The sequence below is a fragment of the Sapajus apella genome, unplaced genomic scaffold, assembly GCF_009761245.1.
Source record: "Sapajus apella isolate SASKATOON/1434 unplaced genomic scaffold, GSC_monkey_1.0 scaffold40, whole genome shotgun sequence".
In the NCBI taxonomy this organism is placed as follows: domain Eukaryota; kingdom Metazoa; phylum Chordata; class Mammalia; order Primates; family Cebidae; genus Sapajus; species Sapajus apella.
Window position 1 is genome coordinate 986,379 of NW_022436980.1, and position 9,662 is coordinate 996,040.

The 9,662-nt window shown below is 39.0% G+C and overlaps 1 protein-coding gene across 1 annotated transcript in view; it reads left to right on the top strand.

Moving 5' to 3' along the window:
- FSTL1 (follistatin like 1) overlaps nt 1–3,026 on the top strand; it is a 55,268-nt gene extending 52,242 nt beyond the window's left edge. The window contains exon 11 of the mRNA XM_032298950.1: nt 310–3,026. Coding sequence (XP_032154841.1) covers nt 310–354 — 45 coding nt within the window. The 3' untranslated portion in view covers nt 355–3,026. The remainder of the gene's footprint in view (nt 1–309) is intronic.
- The last annotated feature ends 6,636 nt before the right edge of the window (nt 3,027–9,662 follow it).

Consider the following 9,662-nt stretch of genomic DNA (forward strand, 5'->3'; position numbering starts at 1 on the left):
TTGTAGCATTTCCATTTAACATCCTTTTCTTCATCCTTAAAATGGGAACCATAATGTCTGATCTGCTTGTTTCATAGGAGTCCAAATGGAGTCAACTTAATTCCATAAACACCCCTGCATGACCATATCATGAATAGGCTGTGGTTCTTGTTCTCAAGTTGTTCATTGTCTACAGAGGAGCCAGACAAGTAAAGAACTAAAATTCAGTATAAGCTTGTAAATGTCAATGCTATATAATCTGGAGGAACAGATAAATGCCAACAGTTGTTTGATATTTCCATGACACCTATTTTCTCTTGCATCTCAAAGGAAACGGCTGAAAAGACCAAGAGAGTGAGCACCAAAGAAATCTAATGAGGAGGCACAGGACAGTGTCTGGAGCCCAGCACTTTCTCTTCCACTTCAGCGCTGAGTCCAGTATACACAAGTGTCTGCTACAGTCGCCAAATCACCAGTATTTGCTTATATAGCAATGAGTTTCATTTTGTTTATTTGTTTTGCAATAATGGATATGAAGGTGGCTGGCTAGGAGGGGAAGGGCCATAGCCTTCATTTCTAGGAGTGCTTTAAGAGAAACTGTAAACGGTGCTCTGGGGCTGGAGGCTAGGAAGGAAACTGCATCACAATTGAGAGAGGAGCAGACCCAGATCTGAACCCCTTTTGAGTTTATGGCAGCTGTCAGCAGGCCGCAGGGAGTGCACGCAGTGCCAGAGAGAACTTAGCAAGGTGTCCCTGGAGGAGAGGTTTGGGAAGCTCCACGGTGAGGAACGCTGTCTGCTTGCAGCCTCTTTCCATTGCCATCAGCATGACAGACTTCCAACATCCATGCATCTCTTGGTCCCAATAATTGCCTCTAGATACATAGCCATCCTGCTGGTTACCCAGTGTCCCTCAGACTTGGATGTAATGTCTGGGAGGGTATGCCAAAATGATGCAGATACTTGTATACTTCAAGCCCCTTAGTGACCTAACCAAATTTTTAAAATACTTTTTACCAAAGGTGCTATTTCTCTGTAACACTTTTTTTTCCACAAGTTGACTTTATTCTTCAATTATTATCATTATATTATTGTTTTTTAATATTTTATTTTCTTGACTAGGTATTAAGCTTTTACAATTTTTCAGTAGTCCAACCACTTCATAGGTGGAAGGAGTTTGGGGTTCTTCCTGATGCAGGGGCTCAAATAACCCAGAGGCCCACAGCCTGCCACATCCTAGATGCAGCCCGTAGTTGGCCCCCCCCTAGCTTCCAACAGTCCATTATCTGCCAGCGGTATAGGGGGTGCCTCAGACCAAAGCCATGGGAAGAAGCATCTTCGTAAAAGACTTCAAAATCCAAAGATTAATTTGTTTTTATTTATTCTGAGAAGTTCAGGCAAATCCATATTCCAAAGGATAGAGACAAGTGCAGCCAAGCAGAGCTTAGGATATCCCAGCCCACCAATGTGCTCATTGGCCTACTACTAACTAGGAGAGTGAGTTGGCCCTGTCTCCTCCCTTTTCTGGACCTCAGTTTCCTCAGTGAGCTGGTAAGAATGCACTAGCCTTTTGATTTGATAAATTATAAATTCTGTGGTTCTGATCATGGGTCCAGAGGGGAGCTAGGTACCTGTGATTTTTCCTTCTTTCCTGTAGAATAAATGAAACCTTGTTGTTAGAACAAGAAATGTCAGATGGCCAAAAACAAGATGACCAAATTTGATCTCAGCCTGATGACCCTACAGGTTGTGCTGTGATAGAGTCCTCATGGGTAAAGCAGGAAGAGAGCGGGAAAGAGAACCACCTCACTCTGTCTTCATAATTGCATTTCCTGTTTAACCTCTGGCTGGAAATAGAAAGCATTCCCTTTAGAGATGAGGATAAAGAAAGTTTGTAATTCAACAGGGGAAAAAAAATGGAGATTTAATTTTAAAACTGTGACTTGGGGAGGTCAGTTGTTTACACTTATTCCTGTGTCTTTCGACTTCTGTGATTATTAACCCCACTCACTACCCTGTTTAAGATGCATTTGGAATACCAAAGATTAAAGCCTTGACATAAGATCTCATTTGCAGAAAGCAGATTAAAGACCATCAGAAGGAAATTATTTAGGTTGTAATGCACAGTCAACGCTGTGCCAAAAATAGAATTCCTTCTAAATTGTTTTCCTTGTTCTCATTTGAAAGGAGAAAATTCCACTTTGTTTAGCATTTCAAGCTTTTATGTATCATCCTATTTAAAAACTCTCTTCAAACCCCACTTGTGCAGTCTGAATTACAGCTCCCTGTCCAAGTGCCTTGGAGAACTCACAGCAACATGCCTTAATCAAAAGTTTTGCCAGTCCTTGGACACTATGGGAGAGGGCAAGAGTACCAGTTTGTTAAAAGCGAGAAACCAGTGTCTCTTCACTAGTCACAGATAGAACAGTGGTTACCATCCAAGACTACTCTACCCTGCAACCAACATTGTACTCCCAAGAGCAAATCCACATTTTTCTTGAGTTCTGCTGCTTCTGTGTAGATAGGGCAGCTGTTGTCTTTGCCATAGAAACACATGATCTGAGGACCATTCATGGAAAGCTGCTAAATAGCCTAGTTTGGGGAGTCTTGCATAAAGCTTTGCATGGAGCAAACAGGATTAAATCAGGTTCAGTTCCTTTAGCCCTCTAAAAGCATAGGGCTTATCCTGCAGGCTTCCTTGGGCTTTCTCTGTGTGTGTAGTTTTGTAAATACTATAGCATCTGTTAAGATCCAGTGTCCATGGAAACCTTCCCACATGCTGTGACTCTGGACTCTCACTGTTTTTGGAAACCAGTGCTTCTCTGCCTGCTAACAAGCCTATGTGGACCAGCCTGAATGTCTTTCCTTTACACCTATGTTTTTAAATAGTCAAACTTCAAGAAACAATCTAAACAAGTTTCTGTTGCATATGTGTTTGTGAACTTGTATTTGTATTTAGTAGGCTTCCATATTGCATTTAACTTGTTTTTGTAACTCCTGATTCTTTCTTTTCAGATACTATTGATGAATAAAGAAATTAAAGTGGTAGTTTTACTGGTTTCCTTTCCCCCAATTAAGGCCAAATTAAACTGTGAGACATGACCCATTTACTTCCTAAGAGTGGACTTGAATTTCAGGAGCCTTAAAAAGGACTGAAGAGTTTCTCCTGGATCTGCAGCTTGGATGGAAAGTTTACTCAGGGACTGGTAGAACAAGTTTCTTTGAAAGGATCATGGATAGTGGGTCTCGGGTAAGAGGTGATGAGAAGTCCGAGTGTCTTAGTCCCTTCAGGTTGCTATACCAAAATACCTCAGACTAGGTAATTATAGACAACAGAAATGTATTGCCGACAGTTCTGGAGGCTGGGAAGCCTCCGATCAAGGTGTCAGATGATCAGAAGTTTCAGTGTCTGATGAGGGCTTGTTCTCTGCTTCAAAGATGGCACCTTCTTGATGTGTCCCCACATGGTGGAAAGGGTAAACAAACTCCCTTAGGCCCCTATTATAAGGGCACCTATCCCATTCATAAGGGTTAACCTTTCATGATCTAATCATCTCTCAGGAGCCTCACCTCTTAATACCATTGCCTTGGGGATTGTTTTAACATGAATTTTGGGGGGACACAAACATTCCAGGTAAATGATAGACAAGGATTTGAAGGAACACTTCCCTTGGTAAACAGACTTATTGCAGCAGAGTAAGCAAGATGAAGACAGGAATAGGAGGCCTGTTGCTGGGAATGGGTGCCAGAGGCAGCATCTCCCTGAGTTCCTCATCCCATCAGACTATGAATGGAGCAGTTAGTTCCTGGCTTGAGTTTCCAGAACCTCTCAGTCTAATCACTTGTAGTGACTAAGTGAAGGAAACATCTATGCAGTTTCAAAATAAAGCTATATCCATTAACACAACCTGTTGAGGAATTTTTCTTTTTGTTTAGCCCCAAGAGCATCCACTATAATTTTTTTTTTTTACATAGTAGGTGCTCAAGAAAACATCTGGAATATAATGGAATGAAATAATTATGACCAGTTTGTGTTACTTCTCGAATTCATGCTATGGGGGCTGAGGCTCGACTTACATTTGACTTTCATTCTGAAGCAGAGGAGGAATGTCTTGATGCTAGCACAGTATTGAGAAACTGTGAGGAATACTTTGTACTCAGATATAAGACTATTTCTACAGGTGCCACAATCCACAGACTCTCCAAAGCCTTGCAGTTTTCTCATGTGAAAGTCACATCACATGAAAAGACTGCAAGGCTAATAAGGAAACATGAGCTAATAAGGAAATGGGATCTGGAGCTTCGAGTGAGGGCAGAATCAGAGGTGATTTCCTACCTAGTATTCATACCTCTTTCTCCAAGGCCTAGACAAACCTATCATTTCAAAGTCTACTACTCTTCCTCTGTACTGTATCTTAACAGTACACCTTAGATTTTGGGGGGCAAAGTTAAAATTTTAAATATTTTCTCCCATAATTTTATATCTAAAGCGTATCAATACTTGTTTTTTCTAACCACCAAGCATGCCAGCCAAACCAGACCCCTCACCATTTCCCAAATATATGCTGTAATTTTCTCTTTCTTTTGGCTGTGTTTCCTAAAAGAAAAAGAAGAAATACCTTTCTTCTTTCCTTTAATTATGTACACCTCATCCCAGCTCTATCCAAATCCCATTATCCTCTGAAAGCTACCCTAATTGTGGTACCCTAAATGGTCTTTTTCCTCTGAACTTGGATAGCTTTTCGTTATGTTTCCATATGAATTACCAAACGCTACTTTATATTTTAGTTACTTTGGGTTCATGTTTTTAAAAATAATGTTATTGATATATACTTCATATATTTTCATACCATACAATTTAACCACTTAAAGTGTATAGTTCAATGGTTTTTTAGTAGTATATTCTTGTACAACCATCACCACAATGAATTTTCGGACAATTTCATCCTGCCAAAAAAGCCCTGTACTCATTAGCAGCCACTACCCATTCTCCCTTCCCTCTAGCTCTTGGCTACTACTAATCTACCTTCCGTCTCTACAGATTTGCCTATTTTAGAGGATTTTATGTAAATAGAATCATACAGTAGGTATCCTTTTATGACTGGTTTCTTTCACTTATGTGTCAGAATAACATTTCCAAGATTCATCCATGTTGTAACATGTATCAGCACTTCATTTCTTTTTGTTGCTGAATTATGTTCCATTGTATGTAAATACCACATTTTATTTATCCTTCATTAGTTGGTAGAGATTTGGTTTGATTCCATTTTTTGGCTATGATGAAAAATGCTGTTATGAACATTCATGTATAAGTTTTTGTGACAACATATGTTTTCATTTCTCTTGGATATATACCTAGGAGTAAAACTGCTGGGTCATATGGTAATTATTTTTTTAACCTTTTGAAGAACAGCCAGACTGTTTTCCAAAGTGGCTGCGCCACTTTTTCATCCCCAGTATTGGTCTGTGAGGGTTCTAATTTCTCTGCATCTGCACCATCACTTATTAGCTATCTGTCTTTTTTATTTTAGCTATCTTAGTGGGTATGAGTAGTATCTCGCTGTGATTTTAATTTGTATTTCCCTGATGGCTAATGATGTTGATAATCTTTTCATGTGCTTATCAGTGATTTTTATATATTTTTTGGAGAAACTTCTGCTCAGATCTTTTGCCCTTTTTAAATTAGATTTTCTTATAGATTCGTGTTTAATCTCTGTTACCATACAGTAAATCTCTTGAAGGCAGTGACTGTATTTGGACAAAATCACAAACATTCTACTATGCTGTTATCCAGCACACCATAAATATGTGACTTGGCAAGTTAGTTAATTTCCCCACATCTCAGTTTTCTTGTCTGTAGAGTGATAATAATACATACCTTACAGAATGAATGTGAGGATTAAATAAAAAATAATGACCATAAAGCCCTTAGGGCAGTGCCTGGCACTTATAAAATAACCAATAAACATTACCTATTATTTTTACTTGTTTTTATACCTTGATAGTACAGTTTCTTACATACAGTAGGTACTCAATGTCTGTTTGTGAATGAATGAATTGGGGACTAAAATTATTTTACCTCATTTATAGTTATAGTTATGACTAGCTATCTATGGAAAGGTCAAACAAGCCAATATGGAACTAACATAGGCTGAGCAAGTGGATAAAATTTAGAAGATAGTCACTCCAACTCCCATAACAATCAATAAGGAAAATACCACACCAGGTCTAAGATAAACCCCTAAGTAGAGTGAATTCTATAGGAGTAACCATGAATATGCTTTTATAGCTCTAACAAATGCTTAGTCAAAGACTCCAAATATATTAAAAGATGTCATGTCATTATTTGAATCTTCAACATAAAAAAGCCTAAATTTCAATAAAGAAGCCTGGAGACATATTTAGGGAGGCATTTTAATCTATCAATTCTACAGCAATAGCAAACTGTGGCAGAGGAAGGAACTGCTGAAAACCAAACCACTAGACCTTATATGACAAAACTGGCTGAAGACTTACTCTTGGCCCCTGTAAATATAGAAGCCAATTCCTCCTCAGGATGGATTGAAAGACTGCAGCTCCCTCTACCTTCAATGCTGCCCTAAATACAGAGTAACTGGTTTTTTTGAGATTTGGACTACAATTTGCAGAAAGATGGCAGAACTTTAAACCACCCTAGGCCAATATGGATAAGCCAAACTTGAGAGGAATTTAGCAGTGGAAATAAATCAACACCTTGCATGCTAGTCTAAGCAACTGGCCTTCATCTTATAAGCAATGAGGAAACATGAAGTAAAGGCAGGAGGAAAAAGAGATGGACTGAAATCATGAAAGCAGTGCATTAGAAAGGACTATCTGAATCAGAGGTGACTAGAATAGAGGTAGGAGTGAGTTCAGGAGGCATGAGGTCCTGATAGACCTTGAAGACAAAAAATACAATAAGCATAAATCTTGGGCAAGCAAGTTCAGATCAATCTCACAAATCCTAATCCCTAAGACATGGAACAGCTCAGAGCAGAGAACGATTTATGTAAAAAATTGTGAAATCATGAGTAAAAACTGTTCTCAACTTTGTTTTTCTACCCTGATCATGATCTAACAAGTGGCAGAGAGTAATAGTTATAACTACTATTACAGCTAATAATAATAATTGCCACCACTTACAGAATATTGACTTTGTGCTACATACTTTGCTAAGCATTTAGAGTTATACCTTCCAATGACCCTATGAAACAGATAATATACTTCATAATACAGATGGTGAAATCAAGTCTTACAGAAATTAAGTAACAAAATCAAGATTAAGTAAAAGAAATCTGATTTCCAGAGGTGGGTTTGGAAACCTATATCTGATAAAAACCAAAGCCCACTCTTTTAACTGTATCAGTATACTGCTTCCTAACTAGAATGGCTTATGAAAGGATTCTTCACTTGGACAATTTCTTGGTTTTTCTGCAGTCAGTAAGTCAATAGGACTTATCTAAGTCAGGTATGTCAAAAGCTATTCATGCATTTATTTCATTCACTCACTATTTGCTGCCTATAATGTCTCAGGGGGATACCATGGTAAACAGATAAGGTTCCTGCCTTCAGGAAGCCTAGACAGGGTAGCTGAAGGAGGAGGACAATTCATTTGATCTCCTAAGTTTTTTCAAAACTATTCTAATCAAGATACTCATCCTGAAATGTATTCAATTTGACCAAGCATGACATAATGGTGAAGTTCTGATAAGTGGACAAACAGGCTATGTACTTTCCCAAGTTTCCTGTAACCCATGTTCCTTTCCCTAGGTAATGTATTCTGTTGTCTCCTCTGTCCTTTACTTCTCCAGTGCCCCCACTTCCCTTTCAGGCATCTCTTTCAGCTAGCTACAGATGAACCCCATCACTGTGGGGGCCCACAAGCCCCCATAGCTCTTACCACCTTCCAGAAGGTTTTCAGTATTCTGCAGGCTGACTGGATGGTTTCAAGGTAAGCCCATCAACAGACTGCCTGGTGGCATATCACTTATAATGCACTGCCCAATCCCACTGTAGATTGGGGAATGCTGCTTCGTTTAAACCAATCTGGCTGTAGTGAAAAGAGATACATTCATGTTACCTAAGATAGAGAAGGGTTATTATAATGAGCAGTAAGGAGATCCTCACATTAATCCAACTGTTAACAAAGCTGGCCTCAGTGAAGCTGCACCTGGTGTGTTACTCTGGATATAAGGCAGTTCTAGATTTCAGCAGGAATATTTTATGAATTTTTAAACTTATGTTCCACAATTGACAAAAAATTAGCAACACTCCCCATGTCTGCCTCTTTCTGATCCAACTGTGATTTCTTTCTGATCTGCCACCAACTGCAATTTCCCTCTGGGTTCTTTGGATTAAATTCCTGGAAGAGTGACGGGGGAAAAAACCATCTCTGCTTCTGTTTGGGCAGTGCCTTATAAAATAGGCCACCAGGCAGTTTGTTGATGGGTTTACCTTGGTCAGCCATCCACTATGGTTCTAATCAACAGAGCTTCTGGAGCAGGGTCATATACAAGGATGGCACCCCAAATTTTGTTTGGTTCAGCTGCCTCTCATCTAAGTGCTTTGCTCCAGTTTTGTGTGTGAAGCCCACAAAACCCCCAATCCTTAAGACAGGTGCCATATAATTCCAACAATCTCAATATTACAAAGTACCATCAATGAATAAATGCCACTTGTAATACTGACACTATTTGCAAGATCTTATTGCTTTAAATCATTAAAAATAACACTAAACTAAGCTTAAAAGAGCAGTGTGGTATAATGGAAAGAACATGGACTTTGGAGTCACATAGCCCTAAGGCTGAATTTCTTTTCTTTTTTTTTTTTTTTTTTTTGAGACGGAGTTTCACTCATGTTACCCAGGCTGGAGTGCAATGGCGCGATCTCGGCTCACCACAACCTCCGCCTCCTGGGTTCAGGCAATTCTCCTGCCTCAGCCTCCTGAGTAGCTGGGATTACAGGCACACACCACAATGCCCAGCTAATTTTTTGTATTTTTAGTAGAGACGGGGTTTCACCATGTTGACCAGGATGGTCTCGATCTCTTGACCTTGTGATCCACCCGCCTCGGCCTCCCAAAGTGCTGGGATTACAGGCTTGAGCCACCGCGCCCAGCAAGGCTGAATTTCTAATTAGCCTTTCACTCTGTGTGATAGCAGACTTTACTGTCATTTTTGAGCTTGAGTTCCCTCCTTTCTAAAATGAGGATAAACATTCTTTTATAAATGTGGTGATAAGTAGAATTACATTTTTTAAGGTTTGTGATAAAAGTAGGTGTTTGATAAATAAAAGTTCCTTTTCAACTAAAACATAATATTTACAAATATATTCAGTGTTTCAAAAGACTTAAAGTATCTAAAACTACTATGGACCAGGTACTGTTAGGGGATGGGTATATAATAATAAATAAGATAATTCTTTTCAAGGACTTTACAATTTAATCCAATTATTCAAAAAATAAGTCCACTAACTAAGAGATATATCCAATTCTGTCAATCCAAATTATTTGCAAGAAATCATGCTAGGCAACGGGGATGGTGGTGGTGTGAAGGAGAATCCAAAAATGAATAAAGATAGCCATTCTATATAAGTAGGAACCTACTCTACTTGGACATGAGATATGCATTTTACACTGAAATTTACAGTTTCGTTGCTAATAGCTTC